Genomic DNA, 25,690 nt, shown 5'->3' with positions numbered 1-25,690 from the left:
GGGTAATGTGTAATACTTAACTTCTACTGTGGTGGCGCTGCAGAAAAATTGAACATTTTTCCATCAGTATTTGTAAGTCTAAACCAGGAGTGGGTGATAAATACAGAAGTGGTGACGTGTTTCTATTATACTTTTCCTCTCCGAGTTTTGGCTTATAAATACTGATAGAAAATACTTAAAAAAATACTTATGATCATATAGTTTATTATTTAAATGATTCCTCTCATATATAAACAAATTCTTTGTTTTGTTTTTTCAAAATGATGCGATCAACACCGATTTGGGAAGAAATTACAGCACAAGTAACTCCACTAGAGTTGTGTTTTTAGTTTCCTGCATTGGTTAATTGACACCCACCACGAAGGAGAGATTTTCTTGCATTTTCAGGATTCTTGGTGGTCCAAGAATTCCAAGTCTGACTACTATGGCATATCACTGGAACACTCGGACATAGAAATTCTTTAAGTTCCAGTCTTACTGCTTCTTATGCATCTACAGTTTTACTGTTGGCTTGGCAAAGGAGGAATGGCTGTGCAGTACTGTATAAAGATCGCGCACTCTGTGTTATGTAAAAACAAATATACATTTATTTTTTTTTGCAAGGAAACTTCTAAGACAATTTTTAAGTTCTCTCCTTGCTGTCCAAATTAAAATCTTAACTGACTTGCCCAATTGACACTGACCATTTTCTCAATATGTTTGTTACGTCCGTTTCTATTTTGATAGAAAAAAATAAAATTAATAATCATATGCTATGATGTTCCCAAACATAATCTATAATAATAGGCAATGACTATCTCTTCATATACTTTTACCAGCTTAATTTGTTGCTTTATTCTATTATTTTTAATGATTAAAGACTATGGCATACATAAATAATAATAATAATATCCAGGGTTATATGTGGAAATCTGGGGTCCCTATGATGAAATCCCAAATAGGGACCATCGGGCTGCCATTAAACAACTTAATAGGGGTGACAGAGGGCCCCCTTTCCTAGCCACTTAGATGCCATGCTCGCTGTTCACTGTGATCATATCTCCAATCACAGCAGTTCTATGAAATATAGAATGGACATGGAGAGCGCACGAGCCCACTGCATGCAAATTCTCCCAACAATGAGGGTATGTGCACATGTCAGGATTTTGTCAGGATTTTGTCAGGATTTTTCATCAGGATTTGTAGCCAAAACCAGGAGTGGAACAATTAGAGGAAAAGTATAATAGAAACATATGCTCCACTTCTGCATTTATCACCCACTCCTGGTTTTGGCTACAAAACCTGATGAAAAATCCTGACAAAATCCTGACGTGTGCACATACCCTTAGGGTGGATGTCAGGATAAGTGGCAGACGCCAAGTAGGGACAGGGCCATTTAACACTGTGTCCCCCCTGCTTAGGGGCCCCATACCAGTCATGTGGTCTGCGCTACTACCAGTACACCTCTGGGTATACCTCATAAAGGTACAGACCTTTTTTAGTCTGATTAATTGGTGCGTTTACTTATGACCAACTCTTCAGTCTTATGGCCCCGTCTCACATAGCGAGATCGCTGCTGAGTCACAAGTTTTGTGACGCAACAGCGACCTCAGTAGCGATCTCGCTATGTGTGACACGTACCAGCGATCAGGCCCCTGCTGTGAGATCGCTGGTCATGTCGGAATGGCCTGGACCTTTTTTTGGTCGTTGAGGTCCCGCTGACATCGCTGAATCGGTGTGTGTGACACCGATCCAGCGATGTCTTCACTGGTAACCAGGGTAAACATCGGGTTACTAAGCGCAGGGCCGCGCTTAGTAACCTGATGTTTACCCTGGTTACCAAAAAAAACAAACAGTACATACTCACCATCTGATGTCCGTCAGGTCCCTTGCCGTCTGCTTCCTGCTCTGACTGTCTGCCGGCCGTACAGTGAGAGCACAGCACAGCAGTGACGTCACCGCTGCGCTCTGCTCTCACTGTATGGCGGCACTCAGTCAGAGCAGGAAGCGGACGGCAAGGGACCTGACGGACATCAGATGGTGAGTATGTACTGTTTTTTTTTTTTGGTAACCAGGGTAAACATCGGGTTACTAAGCGCGGCCCTGCGCTTAGTAACCCGATGTTTACCCTGGTTACCCGGGTGCTGCAGGGGGACTTCGGCATCGTTGAAGACAGTTTCAACGATGCCGAAGTCGTTCCCCTGATCGTTGGTCGCTGGAGAGAGCTGTCTGTGTGACAGCTCCCCAGCGACCACACAGCGACTTACCAACGATCACGGCCAGGTCGTATCGCTGGTCGTGATCGTTGGTAAATCGCTATGTGAGACGGGGCCTTTAGAATGAAAAAAGCACTGTAGTAAAATGTGACAAATCTACTCAAAGCCACAGGTCTCTTAATAAACCTGTCGCATCTTTGACTGTCTGCACCACCAGAGAAAATCTATTTTTTACAGGCAGCCGTAGATCGACACTATATTTTAACCCAGTTCATACATTTTCAGGCCGAAGCCTCTCTGCTAAACTCCAACCACTTTTATTAAAAATTGACAAAGAACAGTCTGAAATCATTATCAATTACAGTATAGCTAAAGTTACTAGATGATGTCTTTAGATCAGACACCATTACTCTGACAAGTTTTCTTTAAGGGGATTGTTACACCCCCACCCCTGTTTTTGAAAAAAAACAAACAACTTTTAAATGTATGTCAAATGAATATGGGTCTGTATTCTAGGGCCATGAGACAAATGTATGCGTTCTCAGTGTATATGACGGCATTATCATTCACCACACGGTCATTTATTAAAGCGCCCATGTGTCTCCTCAACACTCTATGTTGAAGCAGATAATAACAAATGATTGCGGATTCATTTTCACCATCTTAATTTATTTCAAACCCGACCCTATTAATTTGCGCTGTGTCTGCTTTCGTTTTTCTTCTTTTATCACGATGGCTGTCAGCACCTTCGCTTGCTAGAGGAAAATGCATAGCCGTCTTATTTAAAATGTCACAAAACTGTATAAATGTTTTGGGTAAAATTGAATAATTTATTTGTTTTCTGCCGGGTGAATGTCTGCCTCAGAGTGCAATTAATTTTGAATACACTGATGTATGGTTCAGTCATTATAGGAGCCCAGAGAATATTTTTGCCTAATGACAGATTTTACATTTATTTGTTCATGTAAAGTGCAACTTTAACATATTGGTTCCTCCACCTGCTGAGACACCATATGCACAGATCTAAGGCCATACAGGAACCGGAGATGTATGTGTATGCACAAATGTATATCTGTATAAATGAATGAATGGGTTTAAAAATGACTTATGACTTAATTGCCATACCCTTCTAATTGTAAAGGACCTACAATGTGGCTGCCGAATGCACCAAAAGTCCATGGCCACCAGTGATGACTGAATGCACCAATTTGTAGTAATAGAGATGTTACAGGCATAATTATGTGTTGATGATCTCTGGCGATATGATATGTGGCTGATGAACCTTGGGACCCTTCCCAAAGGTTATTTTTACATATTTGTTGGAGGTCATTGCAAATCCTGCCAAACTGAATAGGAGAAATAGTGATTCAATTGTAACAATTGCCGTTGAAATGATTCAATTATAATGGAGCCCGTCAGGATCAACCAAGATGTCGGTGAGGTCCATGAAGTGCTGCTGGTGTCGAATGTGCAACAGAATCGGCAGAGTGTGGTGGCACTATGCAGATATTAGAAGAGCCTTCTGCCGGCCACACACATTGTCGGCTAAACAATGCCTAGTCCAATCGTTTGGCCAACAGCCATCTTTTGTGTTCTCTATAATAAAACCACTAGGTGACACGTCGGCCGGCAGCTTATCTCAGAGAGAGCAATGCAATCAGCAGTCCGAAATTGGACACGCATGATAGCCATATCTCCCAGCCATCGGTCAGCCGGCGCTCACATACACGTTAGACCATCATCTAAACCCCTTGATATCGGCCTAAACTCGGGTACATTTTTATACTCTGGGGCAAAGTGTCATTAGTTGTATTTGCCGATCATCAGTGACAGTGTCTTGGCAAGTTCATCGGCTTCTCCTTGTGCGTTAAGATACACTGTCACGTGTCTCCCTATGTTCTTCAGTCTAGGTAAGTGGGAATGGAGAAGTTAGTCGAGATAGGCCTATTAAATTAGTTACCTTTTCTCTGGCTGCGTTTTCAACTTTGCTTTCCTCTGAAATGTCGCAGTGCTTCAGAGCAAAGCAGCAGTTTGTCATGCAGTAGCCACTCTGATTCATGCTGCCAGTGGTTCGGAGAGCACAAATCTGACACATTCCTTTTTAAAATTACAGTATTAAAAGAAAAAAATGCAATAGTTACATAAGATTTTGTTTTTTTTCAAACAATGTTGCTGATATTTGTTGAATACCTTTTTCATTGTTGTTTGATGTTTATAACGGGTTTTTTAATCCCAAACTTTCATTTTCTTTTTTTTTTAAGATACTCCGTGTCCAAATAAGAATGTTACCCCTGTAAAGCGAGATGAGGTAAATACAATGATAACAATCTACTTGTTAAGTGTTCCTTGGTTAACAGCTACTTTTTTCTAGTGTTCATTCTTTAAGTTTAAAGCAAAATGAACTAATAACCCTATTTAATCTTTAAATGCAAAGCAAAAAAAAACTAAAAATGAAGTTTTCAAAACTCTTTTTAGTTTTAAGTTGAGTTTTTTTTCCTATTTCTAAAACATGTAATCACTTTGTCAGGGTCTGCCCCCCCACCAATTCTGGGAATGAAAGGAGGGTAACATTATTGTAGTGCTACAGTTATGTATAGTTTGTTAGTGGACAATGGATCTTCTCGCCATCATCTGAACGGTGCCACACTGCAGTTCCCCATTTCCCCGTATAGTTGATGGCTGCTGTGCTGTAGAAAACACCAAAAAGGGCACCAAACTACTGCTACATCACTACAGCGTCTCCTTTATTTTCAGGATTAGTGGGAGTTTTAGCACATGTTAGGGATTTTATGAAATATGAAAACTCCTTCAAACATGTTGTTTTTTTCAGTATTCATATAATGGTCTGGAAATTCCCATGGTGCCGTTCTTAAGTTTGATTTTTGTCCATAATAGCTGTATTGAAAAAAAAAACAAGAAAGTGGCCACCGAAAATTTGAGCTACATTGTATACCAAGAATACAACATAGAAAGTTACAAAGATACAATTAAAAAGTGCCAAGAGTACATTAACCACTATTTAAGTACTTTGCACCCAACAAATATACTTTTTTTTTCCTGTAACAGTGGTGCTGAGCGCCAGATAATCTGTGCTATGGCAAGCTAATATGCGGTGTCATAAGACAGATTTCTCTGCTTTTTGCCTGCGGCTACCATAACCCCCTGTATGCACTCTGTATGTTTTCACTCCCCCACTTTACATCACATCACCTTCAATCAGTCTCCTATGCCCACTTTTAAATGTCAAGTTCCAGGTGGTCTCCTTCATCCTATGGCATGTGTAAATATAGGACCCAGTTAATCAAAGCTTTTACGCCAGAATTCTGACATGCATTAATGTTGTATCTTGCCCGACTGTAGAGGGTTGGGGTTAAGTTTGGGACTAGCCCAGAGTGGGAGGGGCTATGCTGAAGGGACCTAGACCGTTTCCTGTCAGGACCATTTCCTGTCAGCATATGTCTGGAGTAGACTTAAGGTCTAGACCAGAAGTCTCAAACTGCATTCGTCAAGGGCTGCAAACAGGTCATGTTTTCAGGGTCTCCTTGTTCTGCACAGGTGATAATTTAATCACCTACACACATAATGATTACAGCACCTTGTGCAATGCTAAGGAAATCTTGAAAATGCGGATGGTTTGCGGCCCTCGAGGAATGCAGTTTGAGACCCCTGGTCTAGACTGTAGCAGTGCAGCATGATTTAGGTTTCCCTGATGTGAGCGGAGACCTTGACAGTGGATAGCGAGATCCTAATGGAAAAAAGGAGAGAAGTGACTGAAGGGCTGAGTGATCAATCGGAGACTGGTCCAGGGGAAGGACGCCTAGCACTACGGCCCATAACTGGCCCAGACGGGACAGACTACGTGAGATGGAGAGTGCCCTGGGCAGAAGTTCCAGAGTGTCAGGGACAGAGAGAATAAGCAGTGGCCATAATGACATTATAGTTCCCTAGATGGGAAAGAAGACACAGAACCACGAGTTGAGAATAGGATTCTTGCTAACAAGACTGTAGTACTGAGCTGGGTTGTGGTAAAGTAGAGCGGAATGATGAAGATGGAGAATGAGCGAGTAAAGAATTGGGACTGTGTATGGAAAATGCTCAGTGTTTTGAAGGAAATGTTCATAAAGTTGTGTTCCCGCTATCTTCTGTATATAATCCCCACCAAGTTATCGTTTATTGAAAAATGTATTTTTGACTGGTGGTCTCCCTCATTGAACTGATAAACATCTGGTCCTGGCCAACCAAAGTCATCGATAACATGCGGCCTGCAAGGATGTAGCACCCCCATAGCATAGGTCCACACACCCAACCAGGACACCCACCTTCATGTAGCGTTCTGGTAGAGATGAGTACCACACCCAATGCTACCGCCCCACGCCATGCTACACTTTCAACAAGATCAGCATAAAAAATGCTGGTCTTGATAAATCCGAGCCATAGTCTCCAATGAGTTCCCAGTTAGTCTCCTCCCCCTTCTGGCAGCTGTGACTGACAACTTACCAACTTACATGTACTGGTATTTGTTTTATATATTCTCTGTTATGGTAAATTAGAATTATACACCGCACATCATTCAAGTTCAATAATGCACATTTCTGTGTTTTTAGATGACTCTTATTGCTATGTCCAGAGATTTGGGCATATCTCAACCTTCTCTTTCTAAAGACTGTCCACAGTCTACACAAGTTCCCTATGTCAGCGATCCAAGGAAATCCGTACCGATTATTACAGACAGACATGAGGACTGTATTCTTTCATCACTACTAGGTAAAGGGTTGATTTCGCAGAAGTTCAAATCGCAGATCCTAGTTTGACATCACATGCTATTACTTAAGTGTGTGTGTGTATATATGTGTATATATATATATATAATCTTGAAAAGTTTTAATGTAGTTCATGGTTTAAAAGGCCTATTCAATTTAATAGGTATATAGCCTAACTCTATCTTTGCACCTCTATGCTATATTCCCAACGGCTTCAGCCATTTCAGATTGTATTGGATGAATATACTTGGGTTAACATGGCACAATTAAATCAAGGGTATTAGGACTGGCTCACAAAAAAACCTTATTTGTAAATTATAACCTTTTATTAGGTATGTACTAAAATATTGAAATCACGATCAATAAATAATCAAGTATAGATAAAATGCATAAATGGTGAAAAAAGTAAAACAAACTAGAGTGTCATAAGGATGCTCTAGCCCAGTGTTCCCCAGCTCCAGTCCTCAAGGTCCACCAACAGATCATGTTGTCAGGATTTCCTTTGTATTGCACAAGTGATGCAATTATCAGCTGGGCAATACTAACAGCGCGCAACGTCGGAGGGTGAGAATAACCTTTTTTTATTATTATTATTTGTAACATTAGATCTTTTTACTATTGATGCTGCATACACAGCATCAATAGTAAAAAGTTGGTCACACAGAGATAATAGCTGCGTTAACGGAGTGCGTTACACCGCGGTCCGTTAACGCTGGCATTAACCCTGTGTGAGCGCTCAGCGCTGACTGCAGGGCAGTAAAGCAGCGGCCATTTCGCTGCCAGACTATGGCCGTCGCTGATTGGTCGTGGCAATGGTCGTGGGCGTTTTGCCACGACCAATCAGCGACTTGGATTTCAATGACAGACAGAGGCCGCGACCAATGAATATACCCGTGACAGACAGAAAGCTTTGTTTATTGATGTGTGCTGATATGCTAATAGTGCTACTTGATCCCATCACCATTGTTTACCTTTTCTTGATGTTAGACTGAAGGACCCTGGGTAATTCTAAAAATAGCTTACATGCCTTTGGTATGAAAAGACTGAGATCACATCATGAGAGACTGAAGTAAAACAGAGCTACCAGCCGGACATTCTGCAAACCACCCAACAGACAAGAGAAAGGACAACAGCCAATTCATCATGGCACCATCATGAGGGACACTGACCTATGATTCTATAGGAAACAACCTACGGGTTTCGGCTCTGGTTGGAAGGACACAGATCTGATCCAGTGACCATCTCTGAACCATGGATATGTTTGGAGAAAGCCAGGGTTGGGACCCGCTGGACGCCTGGTTCCATGGAGATGGTCAGATAAGCCAGGTGGTGACTCCCGTGTTAACTGGCTTTGGACCTTGTATGGACTCTATGGACAGTTCTTGGTCATCTCCCTATGCTTGTCGCTACCTCTTCTCTGTGCGTGCATCCACAGGTGGAATAGCGACCCTGGGAGCCCTGACATCATGTCATACTGGAAATACATGGAGACGCAGTGATCTTTTATATGCGCCCATGTAACCAAGCAATTCCAGCCATGGGGGGATTGTTCCGTTTGCTATTGTGTGTTGTGGTTCAATAAAGTATTGCCACACTGTTTTACCTTAACCCTGTGTTGTCTGTGTAGTGTATTGCCCACTGGGAGATAGAGCGGGCGTTCAGTTGTATGAGCCCTGGTCCATGCAGTCTTGCTAAAGACAGCCGGGCCAGCATACGAGAGCACCCACTGACCCTGTTTCTCCACAGTTGTATCCTATCCTGCACAATGCTATACTGTCCTGAAGACTCATGTTCATACTGTAATATACCCTTAACAAGGTATATAGCCCATTAGGGATTGTTGTTTTCTGTCCGTCTTTCATTCATTCAGGGCGGCATTTGGGAGCCCAGGGACAGACTATGCACAAGCAAGGGTGCCATCTCTCATGATCTTTTTTTAGAGTACCAACCTCCACAAGTAGGAAGGTGCGTAATAGGTGCAGATATCGGGGAAAGAGCACCTTTTCTGACACCTGGTTGCAATTAGACTCTGCACTATTGTTTTGCACTTTATTTCTGATTACATGTATGTTAAGTACTTTTATTATAATTAGGTGTATATGAACATCAGAGTTCCTTGTAGTACTTACCGGTAGTTCTGCCTTTTATTATTTTGGGGTTGAATAGTGAGGTTTCCCTTGAGCAGATCAGTTCAGGTATCTTTTACAGCTTTGTGCGCTAAAGGCACACTAGCTGAGAACACTAACCTACTACCTATTGCTGGTTTAGGTGTTTGTCTACTTTCCTTACCCTGCAGAATACCTATATAATACTATAGGGTTCACCGGTTTCTATCCATCCTCTATAAGGGAATATACAGTCTAGCCCAGGGTCAGCCGACACGTGCGGGGTCACCATCTGACGATATTTCAATTTAGGATGTTAACCTCCGCGGTTAGGAATGTGCTCATTGAGTATAAGTATATAGGGCAAGAGCACCCTTCTGATACTCTAGTTTGTATCACTTATTCACCATTTATGCATTTAATCTACACTTGATTATTTAGGGATCGGGATTTCAATATTTTAGTACATACCTAATAAAGGTTATATTTTAAAAATAAGGGTTTTTTGGTGGGAGCATGACTATATTTAGCACTTAGTGCTTACCACTTAACACTCTTCTGCTAAGAATTAAGATTTATTTATTTTGTTTGTAGATATAGGTACTTTGTTGCCCCCGATATTGTCTCCTATATGTGAGTTTGTTACGCCTACAAAGAATGAGAGACCACAATCTTGTTTAATGAAGACTGAGAATGCTGAACCACAGGTAAATGTTGTCTGGCATAACATCTGGATAATGGCAGAAATGCATAAATTGCCTAACCGTTGTTTTTAATCCCAGTTACTTTCTAATCCCTTTTTAAACCCTTGTCAAGACGTCTTACATGTGGGTTCAAGTACGCTAGGGGAAATAGAAAATTATACAAGAGAAAAAAAGTAAAACTTTTAAAAATCACTCCCCTTTACAATTATGTAATTATCAAATGTGCATATTAATTTTGCTTTTATCTCCAAGTCTGTAATCACAATATTTACCCTATACAATGCATCAAAGCATTAAAATCAAAATGGCAAAATTACTGTTTTATAGTTACTTTGCCTCTCAAATTCTACTCTGTTGATGCATATGTTAAAAGATAATCTTATGCCATAAGCTCAACAGAACAGCATTTGCTGTTTCACATCCATAATCTGTGAGCAGCATGCAACAAACACAGGTCAATTCTGCATTGCCTAGTAATTGCAAGCACCACTGTTGATGAGTGCATGAGAGTTGAGCTGTGCTAGAAACCAGATAACATTAATGTAAGCACACAGGCAGCTATATTGATACAGATGGCAGAAGATAAAGTCAGTCAGGCAGCGTACTGAACAAGAACATAATCGATTTTAACAATAGAATATACTACGTGAGTGCTGGAGGCCAAGCAAAAAGACACTACACTGTGTATGATCATGTATACATATTAGTCCAATAACTAACTTTCAAAGCCTGTCAATTAGTAACAACCACAAAAAGGCCCCCCAAAAACATTAGACAGGCCACATAATGCTTTGTTTAAAACAAATTTTATTTATATCAAAAGAATAAAAATCTTAGTTCACATACACAAGCAATTATAGAAATGCCTCCAATCCAATACAAATCACGTGTGGATACATAGGTAACAGTATAATATGGTCCTGTGGCAATTGTAATACTTCTATTATCATGACACCCTTAGGTAATATCACTGGCACATGATCTAGAAAGAAGAACCCTGCCAAAAGTGCTATTAGTGCATATACTTGGCTGATTGTAAACTAAAATACATAGGTCCCATAACCAATAAGTCTCAAATGGCGTTCCTGTAACTACTATAATAGTATTCGCTGTAAGTATCCCTGTTAAATAACCTAATCAGAAACCCATAAAAAAGTGCCTAAGTGCATATATCAATTAAGGCTTATACAGCCACCGGTTTATCCGGTCATTATTACCTCTGTGCCACCACACGAGATCTGCTCAAACCCCTACGTGCGTTTCGATGGATTCTTCTTCCGGGGGCGTACGGGCGTATTTTGACATAAATAAAAATATTTGTTTTAAACAAAGCATTATGTGGCCTGTCTAATGTTTTTTGGGGGGCCTTTTTGTGGTTGTTACTAACTGTATGATCAACCAGGAGCACTGGAACTACAGCAGAACGGTCGCAGTTGGAACTGAAAAGCAAGTAGAGCCTGGAGTGGTGATAAGGAATTTAAAAAAAATGAGTTATATTGGCACAAATATGTGTACATTTTTCTAAGAACACATTGTGATTTTGCGAATATCACTTTTAAGTTGTATGGCAGTAGAGAATAAACTGAATCACGTTTTTCCAATTTACCAGACCGTGCAAATTTCTAAGAAAGAAGAATTTCTTGAGATTAAAGACACATCTGTTAACCCTGAAGGATCTGCTGAATGTAAAATTGACGCTGGGGATGTTGTTTTGAAAGCTGAATGTGAGTAAGCGTCTTGTAGTCAGTTATGTTGCCACAACCACATTTAACTGATGGTAAACCCTTAGTGAATATTTTTGCATTATGTATAAAGCAATGGATAAGAAAAGATGACAGGTCTGTTTAATGGACTGGCTGCCTACTCCTGTTTAAGGTGGGTATGTTACAATAAGTATTCTGTAGGGGAACATAACATAAAGCTCTTAGAATGTAGAACTGTGTTTTTACACTACATCACTTATTTGCTTTATCTCAGTTATAAAATTAGTTCAAAGTACAATGAGAGAGGGGAGTGGGGTCTGCCAGCCGAGGGAGGATGCAAGTTACAGAAGCTCTTGCTGGAATTTAAGCATCTTCCCAGACTTTTCCGCTAAATTACAGAAGCAAAGAGCCACATTCATCAACATCCAACATCGACTGTGAGATCTCCAGATGCCATATTCTATAGCATACCCGGCTCAGTTACGACTGGTTGACAGAGACTGGGCCCATTTCTTCTCCACTCCTACCGAGGCTGAAGACTGGATGACCAAGAGACGGAAGGTGAAATGCTAGAGTCCAGCAAAGATAACAACATCTTCTGTTTGTTTGTTTTTTCCTTGATTTTTTTTTTTAAGTAATTCTGATGGACTACTTGAATTCAAGTAATCCCAAACTCTGACGAGGAAGGATGGACTTTACGCCCAATCTTTTCTGGCAGGATATACAGCTTGTGCGGGGATGGCTTAAATGCAACCATATGGACTCCTAAAATGTTTGTTCCACAAGCTCGGGACCTTTGTTACCTGATGGCTCCGATTCATGAGTTTAGGTTCAACTATGCTGTTCTAGCCTAACCTGTTTGATGTTGTATATGTCTCTTGCATTGATTATTGCTCTGTATACACTATGTTTGGAATTTATTTTTTCTTACTATAGTGAAATTGTTTAACAAAATATACATGGCCCGTGTGGGTCCCTGGTCTGAAATGCATCGAGCTTTACTCACTTCAGTTGTTTTAAAATGTCTAAGATATGCTTCTTATTGTGGCACGTAAGGGGCTTGGGAACACCCAGGAAAAGGCTTCAAGCCGTTTTTCTTTCCTCCGTAAATATAACCCACAGGTGGTGTGCCTTCAAGAAACCCACCTCACCCTAAGCACAAGTAGTCTCTTACTGAAGCCCTGTATACAGCGGTCCCTACATCCCTATCGCACATCATACTCTAGTGGAGCTTGTGCATAAATCCCTAAGGTGAGAGGTAATATCTTCACGGACTGTCACCGAAGGTCACTATATATTAATTTATGCATACCTTGAAGGTTGACCCATTGTAATCCTAGCTATATACAATTCCTCTTCAGCTAATCTGGAAGTCTTAAAAGAGGCTGCAATATTTGCAGCCACATATCCCTCTGCTCCAACATTCTGTTTAGTGAGTTAACTTGTTAATAGACCGTCAAAAAGATAAACTGTTAACATTATGCGAGATGGTGCTCAGGGGCCTTGCGTTTACAAGCTTTTGTGGGTGAGATAGGGTGGTTGGACCTCTGAAGGGTGAATAACTGTGATTCTAGAGTGTTCTCTTGTCATAGTCTTTCTAGAAACACATTGTCTAGAATTGACTGTATTCGGAAGTGTGGAGACACTTCCGTTGGTGTCACACCTGGAATATCTACATAGAGGCATTTCAGCTTATTCCCCATAATTACTTACTGGAGATGACTTCTTCCCCACCTGAATTGTGTAGGATATTTCCCTTCTGGTTAACCCTAATTGAGGAAAATGATAAAATAATTGACCAAATTCAAGTCTTATTGGAAACCCACACTGGGGAGGGAGATGTGACCTGGGAGGCCTTCAAGTGCATAGTGCACTAATTTATGATGATCCACTTAATGTTTTTTTTTTTTTATTTATTTATTCTTGAAAACACAATTTAATTTTTTTTCCTAAGATCCATTATCAAATGAATTGCAGAAAATCACAGCAGAAGGTAATATTGGGTCTAATCAAGAAGACAGTATTGGGAAGACCTCACCAGAAAAGGTATTTGACACAAGTATTATTGCAATTCCATTGGTCAGTTTATTAACACGTTAGGTTATATGTATGTTAAACTCAATGGACTTATGTCTTCTTTCAACCTGAGCACTGTGAATCAACTTGGTGCCTCCTGAAGCCAAGTGTGTACATGACCTAAAGGAGTTATCCTGGACTTTTTTCCCACCTTTTTATGGGACTAAACGCTTATCGGCAGGTACCTGTTAAATACCTGTCTGTTCTGCCCTATAACGACCTCTTCTAGCTCAGGATGGTCACGAACTGCACCTGCTGGTACATTCTGTGATGTCACATCGACAGAGCAGTTCCTTCTCTTCCGCTCTGCTCTTGACAGCGCGTCACTATGACACAATATCTGCTGCGTTAGGCTGAGCTGGCTGTCTGTCAACTTGACTTCAACAGTGATGCCCCGTTGGCAGAGCGGAAGAGAAGGACCTGGGTTAGAGGAGTACGTCTCCCCTACTAGATGCCAGGGAATGTGGGTGCCAACAAGTCTAATTTTTGTCTTGTAATGGAGAATTTAACTAGAACTTCACTAGAGATGAGCAAATTTGCTCTGGTTCCCTCTTATTAGGCAAGCTGCAGAGGGAACCCGGCTTCCTGGATCGCATCGGGCAATCAGCTGATCAGTGCCGCAGCTGCATGTGTCTCGGCTGTGTCTGTCACGACAAATGCCTGTTTGTTAAGCTCTCCATGCATGTGTCATGACTGTGACACAGCCGCAACACATGCAGCTGCGGTCCTGATCAGCCGCTGAAATCCAGGAAGCCGGGTTCCCTCTGCAACTTGCCGAATAAGAGGGTTCCAGAGCAAATTCGCTCATCTCTAATCTTCACCTCAGTAAAAGTCGAGCCAAATTGACCCAATCACTGAAACAACCAAATTGTATATCTTTGACTAGCTTGAAATTAATTATTGAACCATATTGGGAGTGGTGTCTGGATTTTTTTTTTCCTGTTGTAGACTACTAAAGTCCAAAACTCTTGCTGGGCGACGTTTTCCAAGGCTCTCAATACCACTCTTGTGGCCATAAAGTCATCAAGTGACAGCTTCCAGCAGTTCAAAAAAGCTGCAATAGCCAAAGAGGAGCGAGAGAGAACACTGAAAGCTCAAGAATTAAAGAGACAGCAAGAACTGCAGACTGATAAAGGAGACACAATAAGGTTGGCCTTGTAACTTTGGTCTTCTGCCTAACGATTGGATTCCAGGCTCTTGAGACAGCTTAATTCTGGTGAAGATTAGTACGTGTTTAATTTTTTTTTCAGTAAAAAGAATGATGGCCTTCAACTGTTTGATTTGTAGAGGGTCGGGCAAATGGAGAAAAAAAACAAAACAACTTGTCACTCACCTGTGCTGCCATCGTGGTCAACTATCTTGTCCTCTACATAGCTCCCTTCGGCCACTTCTTTACTTCTCCAGAGCACACAATATCACCCTTCTGGCACTGAGGAGGCCTCTGACTTTACAAAAAAGGTGCAATGATGACAGAGGCCTACTCCACATCCGGAGCCTCTGTGCTGCTTGAAGATAAAAGAGGATGTTGTGTGCTATGTAGGAGTAAATAGGCCAGAGAAGGCTGCACAGAGGACTAAATGGTGATCTGCAGCAGTGGGACAGGACTTGGGAAGCGACAAGGAGATTTTAATTTTTTTACTCTACATTTATTATGTTCTGGGGTCTTGCGAGACCTCAGAGCATAATGTATATAGAAGTCCCATCAAATACTTTCAATGCAAATTCAATTTGCTGAGCAGGAATATTATGCCTTGTTATAAGTACAATATTCTTATTTGCTTTAACACCCATATTTTTTCTACAGAGAAGCAAAAGAAATGGAAGCAAGTGACGGTATATCCCCTGAGGCAGAGAGTCCTGAAGCGCTGCCTCTATATCTGCAAGAGCCGCCCAAAGACCTCCACTCGCCTGAGGTCATCGCCCCAGTGAGCCACAATGAAGAAGAATTTAGCCTGGCGAGGAAGAAGGAGGAAGAGAGGCGCCGCAGGGAGAGTGTAAGTGTGGTAGACAAAGCAGTCATAAATATTACTAATAGAATTGGTGTGTGTTACAGGCATTGTGTATTATAAAAGGTATTGTATAGAATGGTTAAAACATGAAGTCAATAGATAAATCAGTCTGTACACAGTTCCTAGGGATTTGGTAGAACCAATTTCTTTTATGAAATGTGTGAATTGACCAAACCTAAAACATGGCAGTGTGATCTATACAAAAATTAAGTGATCACCTTTTAGGAGTGGTGCAAATTTAGGAACAGCTCTAATTTAGGCATAGTCACACAGAAGGTCCTTGGGCTGCTCCCGCCGGGCACTCTAGCCGTACAAGACTGTTGGGTAAACCTGAATATAGAGATGGCAAAACAATTGACACTTGTGTCATGATGGAAGGGCACAGAAGATCCAAGTAAAGTAAATCGCGTGATTTATTGGATGACACATCCATAAACAGATTGTCCTCTTACTGGTCTATTGGAATCATCAGGATTTGAAGAGAATGTCCCGTTATTGAAATACTTTGTCCAATAAAATGTGTGATTTATTCAACTTGGATCTTTTGTGACTTCTTGTCTTGGCATCTCAACACCAAGCCCCTGATAAACCTACTATCTCTGTATTAAAATCATGCAGTGACCGCTTTCAGATAAAAGGTCACTAATATTTTTAAAGGAAATTTATAAGAAAATTACGTCTTCATTTTCTGATAACACATCCAGGTACATCAGGTTTTTAGGTTAAGTTTGTGTTTATATATAATGGGGGTATATATTTATGTTTTGGGATTTTTTCTCATGAAAAAATTGCAATTTTCACAGTTTGCCTTTAGGCCTAATATTAGACTTCTACTTCCTGTTCTTCTCATAAACATTGGCAGCAATAGATTGATGAAGTTCATATTTTATTATACACAAGTAGAAACTGGGCATGCTCTAATCTAGGCAAAGGTCATTGTCAAATCAGGTGAGTTGTGACCTCACTTACTGTGAGTAGCAGATCCTGTGTTCCCAATACGTCTGCGATACTGAGATAGACGAAAAAACTTTTGTACAGAACAGAAAGGTAGGAGTCTGGTATAAGGCCTAGAGGATAGGGTGAAAATTGTAAGATTTTATGTAGATGATATGAAAATAAATTTTCTCTGTTGTTTCATTGGAGGACACAGGAAATCATAGGGTGCATGCTGCTGCCACTAGGAGGCTGCACAAAAAAGTTATCTCCTCCTCCGCAGTGTACACCCCGCCGACTGGCACTAGGTTAATCAGTTTAGCTTAAGTGTCAGTAGGAGGTAGATACGAGTCTTTTACTAGACCCATATCTGCCTCAGTTTTCGTTGTTTTCCGGTAACGTCTTTTCTTTTTCAGATGGTTGTTCTCTGGAGGGATACATTTTGAACATTCACACTGTACTCCTACGTACAGACTGAGTACAGCGTGTACTGCCACCCCGTATCCTCATATGTCTAGCCAGCAGCACCCCAACCCCTAACACTCGGAGTGTTTAGGTGATCCGAATTTTGGTCCTAGCCCCGTCTCCTACCCACTCGCCCACCAGAGCCTGTCTGCAGGGGCGTAACTACCGCGGTCGCAGCGGTCGCCATTGCGACCGGGCCCCGCAGGTCAGGGGCCCCGGGCCGGCAGGTCTGAGCAGGGCCAGGCTGGCCATCGGGCACTTCTGGCAAATGCCAGAAGAGCCGATGCCAGTAGTGGGCCGCTGCACTGTTCCTCCCCCGGAACCCCCCCAGTGCCGCCGCCGCCGCCGCATTTAACTATACCGGCGTCTATGACACCGGTATAGTTCAATGCAATGATGGGAGGAGAGAGCGTCACCTGACGCTTCCTCTCCCATCATTCCCCGCTCTGCCTCTGACAGTACACTGCGGGTGCGCGATGACGTCATATCATCGCGCACCTGCAGTGTCCTGGGCAGACTGCAGCCGCCAGGAGCAGCGCGGGCAAAAGGAAAGGTGAGGAGAGTTTTTTTTTTTTTTTCTTTTTAACCGGACTGTGGGGCCATTATCGGGGGGGGGATGAGATGAGATGTGGGCTGTGCTCTATATACCCCTGTGCGGGCTGTGCTGTATATACCCCTGTGGGGGCTGTGCTGTATATATCCCTGTGCGGGCTCTGCTGTATATACCCCTGTGGGGGCTGTGCTGTATATATCCCTGTGCGGGCTCTGCTGTATATATCCCTGTGCGGGCTCTGCTGTATATACCACTGTGCGGGCTCTGCTGTATATACCACTGTGCGGGCTCTGCTGTATATAACACTGTGCGGGCTGTGCTCTATATACCACTGTGCGGGCTCTGCTGTATATACCACTGTGCGGTCTGTGCTGGATATACCACTGTGCGGTCTGTGCTGGATATACCACTGTGCGGTGTGTGCTGGATATACCACTGTGCGGTCTGTGCTGGATATACCACTGTGCGGTCTGTGCTGGATATACCACTGTGAGGGCTGTGCTGGATATACCACTGTGCGGGCTCTGCTGTATATACCACTGTGCGGGCTGTGCTGTATATACCACTGTGCGGGCTGTGCTGTATATACCCCTGTGGGGGCTGTGCTGTATATATCCCTGTGCGGGCTCTGCTGTATATACCCCTGTGGGGGCTCTGCTGTATATACCACTGTGAGGGCTCTGCTGTATATATCCCTGTGCGGGCTCTGCTGTATATACCACTGTGCGGGCTCTGCTGTATATACCACTGTGCGGGCTCTGCTGTATATACCACTGTGCGGGCTCTGCTGTATATAACACTGTGCGGGCTGTGCTGGATATACCACTGTGCGGTCTCTGCTGGATATACCACTGTGCGGTCTGTGCTGGATATACCACTGTGCGGTCTGTGCTGGATATACCACTGTGCGGTCTGTGCTGGATATACCACTGTGCGGTCTGTGCTGGATATACCACTGTGAGGGCTGTGCTGGATATACCACTGTGCGGGCTCTGCTGTATATACCACTGTGCGGGCTGTGCTGTATATACCACTGTGCGGTCTCTGCTGGATATACCACTGTGCGGTCTGTGCTGGATATACCACTGTGCGGTCTGTGCTGGATATACCACTGTGAGGGCTGTGCTGGATATACCACTGTGCGGTCTGTGCTGGATATACCACTGTGCGGTCTGTGCTGGATATACCACTGTGCGGTCTGTGCTGGATATACCACTGTGCGGTCTGTGCTGGATATACCACTGTGCGGTCTGTGCTGGATATACCACTGTGCGGTCTGTGCTGGATATACCACTGTGAGGGCTGTGCTGGATATACCACTGTGCGGTCTGTGCTGGATATACCACTGTGCGGTCTGTGCTGGATATACCACTGTGCGGTCTGTGCTGGATATACCACTGTGCGGGCTGTGCTGGATATACCACTGTGCGGGCTGTGCTGGATATACCACTGTGCGGGCTGTGCTGGATATACCACTGTGCGGGCTGTGCTGGATATACCACTGTGCGGGCTGTGCTGGATATACCACTGTGCGGTCTGTGCTGGATATACCACTGTGAGGGCTGTGCTGGATATACCACTGTGCGGTCTGTGCTGGATATACCACTGTGCGGTCTGTGCTGGATATACCACTGTGCGGTCTGTGCTGGATATACCACTGTGCGGTCTGTGCTGGATATACCACTGTGCGGTCTGTGCTGGATATACCACTGTGAGGGCTGTGCTGGATATACCACTGTGCGGTCTGTGCTGGATATACCACTGTGCGGTCTGTGCTGGATATACCACTGTGCGGTCTGTGCTGGATATACCACTGTGAGGGCTGTGCTCTATATACCCCCTGTGCTGGCTGTGCTGTATATACCCCTGTGCGGGCTGTGCTGTATATACCCCTGTGCGGGCTGTGCTGTATATACCCCTGTGCGGGCTGTGCTGGATATACCACTGTGAGGGCTGTGCTGGATATACCACTGTGCGGTCTGTGCTGGATATACCACTGTGCGGTCTGTGCTGGATATACCACTGTGCGGTCTGTGCTGGATATACCACTGTGCGGGCTGTGCTGGATATACCACTGTGCGGGCTGTGCTGGATATACCACTGTGCGGGCTGTGCTGGCACCCAACACCATGTTGCAGTGCAGGAGATTCCTGCAACAGTCCGAGGCGTATCTAGGGGAAGCGGGGCGGGGGAAGGTGGGGGGGTTGCGGGGGCGGGGGAAGGTGGGGGGGGTAGGGGGGGGGGTAGGGGGGGGGTAGGGGGGGGGGCCCCATTTGGAAGTTCGCTCCGGGGCCCATAACTTTGTAGTTACGCCACTGCCTGTCTGTTTCAGGAGGCACGGTCGTCCTACAATACACAGGCTCGGAAGTATAATAATGGGCTCATTTTCAGAATGGAGAGGTACATCTTTCTTCTCTCACCATCGGGTTCCAGTCCAGAGGTGACAGATGAGAAGATTCAGATAAAGAAGATAAACCGGAGGATGTGGATGAAAAAAAACAAATTCGTTTTTTCTGCCCCCTCCAATCCCTCTTTTTATTCTAGGATATTTTTTATAAAATTCAATAAAAAAAAATTGATTTAAAGATTAACACAAAGAGAAAAACCGCAACAACCAGACAAACACTGGAGAAACACCGCTCTCCAATCCCCAACCTTAAGAAACCTTATTCATGCGTTATTTATACATCTTGGCTCTGCAAAAACCAGTATAATTGGATGAACAAATATCTGAACATAGTAACAGTAGTCAAACCAATTACATATAGCTTGTGAAAACACTAATAACATTTTTATTTATTTTCAAAGAAGTTTAATTTGAGGCACCATATAAACATGGCTCAAAGCAAACCAAGGCGAAATCTCCTCAATTCCCTAGTTGTAGAACCAGAGCCATCATTCCATAGACCCTATATCTTGTCAAATAGCAGCTCTTTTTAGGTATATGTCTTTTTCCAAATTTACTAAACAGTTAACTTTATCAATAAATTGTCTATAATGTCTAAAAGAGAATGTTGTAAAGCAATGAGATCAGTCCAGTAGAACTTAGAACTGTGTAGATTAGTTATTCTCTGTATTATTGAGTTTTGAGGTACCTCTCCTTCCAAAACAATTCTGTTCGCCCGATATGCCTGTCTAAACTGTAAGTATTTATAGAATTCAGAGGAAGGTAACCCATATTCGCTTTGCAGCTGTGAGAATTCCTTGATCACATCACCTATCAGCATTTGATTAAGTCTGTTTAAACCCTCGGTGCTCCAGGAGCCAAATCCCACCAGTTAGTATAGATTTGGAAGCCATGGAGTTCAAAACAGCTGACGTGTCGGGAAAGATGTGGGCTCAGCGCCGGAGCCCACATCAAAGGGGGAGACACGACATGCGCAGTACATGTACTTGCATGTTGTGAAGGGGTTAAATTAACACAAGGTTGTCCAAAATATAACAATATTGGCACTTCAAATCAATGATCATTGCACAATCCTGATACCCAATAACATGAGAAAAACAAAGTGATCCAAAGAACAGTAAAATTCAATAATTTTATTAATGCTGATTAAAATCAATAGATACACTAAAGGATAAAAATAGCAGAGTGCCTCACAATGGGGATGCCATAAATTCTGATTAAGTTAAAGGGTGACTGACCATCTATTACCTTATATTGTAGCGTATGATCACTTAGATGGTCAGCCACCCTTTTACTTAATCAGAATTTGTGGTGTCCCCATTGTGAGGCACTCTATTTTTATCCTTTAGTGTATCTATTGATTTTAATCAGCATAAATAAAATTATTGAATTTTACTGTTCTTTGGATCTCTTTGTTTTTCTCATGTTATTGGGCATCAAAGAGTCATTTGCAAGGTCAGCCTTTGAAGCAGCTGCTTCTGCATTGTGCCCTGCTTTTGCCTCCACCTGGGTGGCAAAGTCTGTAGCTATATGGGCTAAGCAGCTCTGTCAGGGCATTCTTTCTGGAGCCCAACTGGGGAAATTGGCTGACCTCGCTGACGAAATTTCTCATGCAGCGAAGTACATGGTATACCCCTCTCTTGACGCTGCTGCATGTGCTGTTTGGGCATCCAGCAATATAGTGGCCATCTGAAGGACTATTTGGTTTAAAGGGAACCTGTCACCTGAATTTGGCAGGACCAGTTTTGGGTCATATGGGCGGAGTTTTCTTGTGTTTGATTCACCCTTTCCTTACCCGCTGGCTGCATGCTGGCCGCAATATTGGATTGAAGTTCATTCTCTGTCCTCCGGAGTACACGCCTGCGCAAGGCAATATTGCCTTGTGCTGGCGTGTACTCCGGAGGACAGAGAATGAACTTTAATCCAATATTGCGACCAGCATGCAGCCAGCGGGTAAGGAAAGGGTGAATCAAACACCCGAAAACCCCGCCCATATGACCCAAAACTGGTCCCGCCAAATTCAGGTGACAGGTTCCCTTTAAGGCATGGCAGGCGGACTTCTCCTCAAAGAAGTCCCCTTATCAACTTGCCTTTCCAGGGTTCCTGTCTATTTGGCTCCAAGCTGGACCAAATCATTAAGGAGGCCACCGGAGGGACGAGCTCTCTCCATCCTCAAGCCAAACCTCACCATCCTACTTTGAAGAGTGAGTTTCAGTACTTTCACCCTCTTCACTGTTATGATCTGGTGGCCTAGGAGTGACATGAGACGTACTCTGGAGAATGTGGTAACTGTACTGACCGCAGACCCTGGACTTAACACCGCAACTAGAAGTAGCCGTGGGATGTACCTACCAATCCTAGACACCTCGACACAGCCGGAGGACTAATTAACCCTATAGATAGAAAAAGGGAAAACTATCTTGCCTCAGAGAAAATTCCCAAAGGATAGGCAGCCCCCCACAAATATTGACTGTGAGAGGAGAGGAAAAAAACATACACAGGCTGAAAACAGAATTTAGCAAAGGAGGCCTATCTAGCTAGATAGAAAAGATAGGACAGAGAACTATGCGGTCAGTATGAAAATACTATGAAATGTCCACCACAGAAAATACAAAAAACTCCACATCTAACTAAAGATATGGAGGGTAAATCTGCCTCTCCAGAGTTTCCAGCTTGGCTGCATAAGTCCTTACACAGATAAAGCTGGACAAGAAAAAACATGCAAAACACTGAACAATGAGGCCCACAACATGTGGGCAGAAAAACAAGCAGAACTTATCTTGTAGAAATGAACTGCAAGCAGGAGCGACCAGGAAGAGATGTGAATCCTCCAGAAACAATGAACAACTGGCACTCACTAAAGGGTGAAGCCAGACTAAATAGCCCCGTCCGAAGTGGACGCACCTGATGACTGCTGTGAAGGACAAACAGCAGCACTACCACTTATAACCACCGGAGGGAGCCCAAGAGCAGAACCCACAACAGAATTCACAACACTTCACCATTTCTCTTTGACGGAGGATTTCTCCCGCCAAGAGAGGCCACAGGCTTGCCAGGATAGGAAAAGGGTTTCCTTTAAATCCTCCTCCGAGCGTTCTCTTAACGCGCAGGATAGATCACCCCAGGACCAGTCCTGGCAGATTTTCCTCCGCAAGACCCATCCTGGATCTAAGATTACTGAACAAAAGGTGCCCGTTAGTGCCAATTCAGGATGGAGTCTCTAAGTTCAGTAATTGCTTCCTTGGAACCGCAGGAGTTAGTTATTCATGGACGCCTTTCTCCATGTCATTATTTTCCTAGGACATCAGAGACTACAGCGTTTTGTGGTGGGTGGGAGCATTTTCAGTTTGTCGTCTTGCCTTTCAGGCTCACAACCGCTCCCAGTATCTTCACAAAGATTGTGGCAGCGGTATTGTCCACTCTGCGGATCAGATTTCCAATGCTCTTCCAGTACCTCGACGACCTTCTTATCATGGCTTTTACTAAGCCCAGGAATGCCTGTCCATCATTCTTGAATCCCTGTTTCAAGGGGTGACGGTCTCTCTATAAGCACTGGATTGGCCCAGGAGGTTTTGTTTCACAGAGGCGTCAATCTTCTCACGGACACCTCCTGGAGGCTCCCAGACAGACCAGATCTTCTTTCCCAAGGGCTGATCTGCCACCAGAATTATCTGGTCAGAATTTTTTTCCAGGGAGTGGTGCATGCAGTGACCTTGTATCGGACTCCCGTGGACCTCTGGGACCTCAATTTAGTCCTGGAGGCCCTTAGTAGTTCTCACACTGAACCACTTCGAGAAGGCTCTCTGTCTTTGACGGTGATGTTGTGGCCATCACCTCCATTACGCACGTCTCAGAGCTGGCAGCTCCTTCCTGTCACCTCCCTTTTTCTGGTTCTCCACCAGGATAAGGTGGTTTTGCAACCTACACCTTTTTTCCTTACCAGGTTGGTGTTCACCTTTCACCTAATGAGGATATTATCCTCCCTTCCTTTTTGTCCAGCTCCAACTCATCCTGTAGCTTTCTCTGAACAGGTTGGACTTGGTCAGGGTGATGCGCGTCTATCTGGCTACAACCTGCCCCTTTCGGAAGACAGACTCTTTCTTTGAAGGTGTGCGTAGAGGCCTTCTGGCCTCCAGGGCAATGATTGCTCGCTGGATCCCGACAGCAATTTTGAAGGCATACAGGGTCAGAACAGAGCGCCTTCTCCTGGGCTTAAGGCACATTTTACCTGGGCAGTGGGTGCCTCCTGGGCGGTACACCATAGGGCCTCTGCCCTGCAACTCTGCAAAGCGGCAGCCTGGTCATCCATCCACATGTTCCATGGTTTTTACAGTGTCCATACCTATGCTTTGGCAGATGCCAGCCTAGGTAGAAGAATCTTGCAGGCAGCAGTGGTTAGTTCTCCGACCTAAACAGAGTTTTCTGCTGTTCCCTCTCCTCGGACTGCTTTGGGAAATCCCATTTCCAGTGTCCCCCAATGAAGTGATAGAGAAAACCAGGATTTTGGGGTAATCACCTTAAGATCTGCTTCTTGGAGCCTTCATTGGGGGACACAGCACCATCCCAAGTTTAGCAGCTCTGGTTACTGTATTATATTGTTACAGCTTGAATTTGTGTGTCTTGTTTCTCTTTTACATGTTGTTTCTCTTACTGCTTTCTCACTAACTGATTAACCTAGTGCCAGTCGGCGGGGTGTACAGTGCGGAGGAGGAGCTAACTTTTTTTGTGCATAGTGTCAGCCTCCTAGTGGCAGCAGCATACACCCATGGTTTCCCGTGTCCCCCAATGAAGGCTCAGAGAAACAGATTTTACAGTGAGTAACCAAAAATCCTGTTTTGTTTTGTTTTTTTTTGCAAAATATGAAATATTTATAATAAGCCTGTCTGTAAAATCAGAATGGAAAAAAGAAATTGTATTTCATTTTATATTTTGCCAGATAAATACTAGGCATCTTGTACAATGCCTGTAACCTATATATTTTATGAATGACTTTGCATATTGTATAAATGATTGCCGAAGAAGTTGAGTGTTCTGTATGGATATACATTAAAGGTACAATATTTCTATATAGTGTGCAGGCGCGCTGCCTCCAGCCATCTCACTATAAGTTCCACAACACAAGCATTTCCTGTAAAGTCATAAACCTGAGAAGCAACTGCGGTTATTAGATGTTTCTTTTGATATCTTCTATCTCCAGAAACCACTAGATGTCCTTTAACGATAACCTCTACAGGAAAATGTGACAATGACTCTCCACATCACATCGAAAAAGTGTGAATACAATAACATACTGTCTCTTCTTTTCCTTTCCAGATGGCTGGAACTATTGACATGTATCTGCAGAGCGATATTATGGCGGATTTTGAAGAATATCTATGCTGAACCATGCAAACATTGCTATCTACTGAGAATGTATTCATATTTGTAGTAACTTTTGTAAGTGCACGATTACATTTCCAAGGCACTAATAAATACCGTATATAAATTCTAACTCATTCAGTGTGACCTGAAGGCTCCATTGCTTTTCAAAATCGGACAATGTCTATTGTAGTCCACTGTAACCTCAGTAGTGAATAAAATTTACAAACCAAAACCAGTTTTTCCTATGTTAATAACGGCAATGTATCTGTAAAAAGTAGATGCTATATATGTGATCCATATGGGATCTGTTTTTTGTTGTTGTTTTTTTGCACACACATAGACTTGAATATGTAAGTCTCATCCAAGATATGGAGAAGACTAATGCAGGCTGCAATTTTTTCATGCTGACATTTGGTCCA

At 43.2% G+C, this 25,690-nt stretch overlaps 1 protein-coding gene across 14 annotated transcripts in view; it reads left to right on the top strand.

Annotated features, from left to right (window-relative positions):
* Window positions 1–25,471, top strand: part of BRDT (bromodomain testis associated) — a 121,695-nt gene extending 96,224 nt beyond the window's left edge. For 11 of the 14 annotated variants that reach the window (XM_077278830.1, XM_077278835.1, XM_077278832.1 and 8 more), the window contains 8 exons: window positions 4,457–4,503; window positions 6,800–6,959; window positions 9,655–9,767; window positions 11,374–11,488; window positions 13,422–13,513; window positions 14,492–14,691; window positions 15,348–15,537; window positions 25,224–25,471. In XM_077278830.1, the coding sequence (XP_077134945.1) occupies window positions 4,457–4,503; window positions 6,800–6,959; window positions 9,655–9,767; window positions 11,374–11,488; window positions 13,422–13,513; window positions 14,492–14,691; window positions 15,348–15,537; window positions 25,224–25,292 (986 nt within the window). In that variant the 3' untranslated portion in view covers window positions 25,293–25,471. Of the gene's footprint in view, window positions 1–4,456; window positions 4,504–6,799; window positions 6,960–9,654; window positions 9,768–11,373; window positions 11,489–11,866; window positions 12,029–13,421; window positions 13,514–14,491; window positions 14,770–15,347; window positions 15,538–16,901; window positions 17,095–25,223 lie in introns of those variants that run through there. The other 3 variants (XM_077278837.1, XR_013218745.1, XR_013218746.1) reach the window with 3 other exon arrangements.
* Window positions 25,472–25,690: the final 219 nt, after the last annotated feature.

This window comes from Ranitomeya variabilis, chromosome 8 (assembly GCF_051348905.1).
Source record: "Ranitomeya variabilis isolate aRanVar5 chromosome 8, aRanVar5.hap1, whole genome shotgun sequence".
NCBI lineage: Eukaryota > Metazoa > Chordata > Amphibia > Anura > Dendrobatidae > Ranitomeya > Ranitomeya variabilis.
The sequence above is the reverse complement of the archived record's forward strand: the minus strand, read 5'-3'. Positions and strand labels throughout refer to the sequence as shown.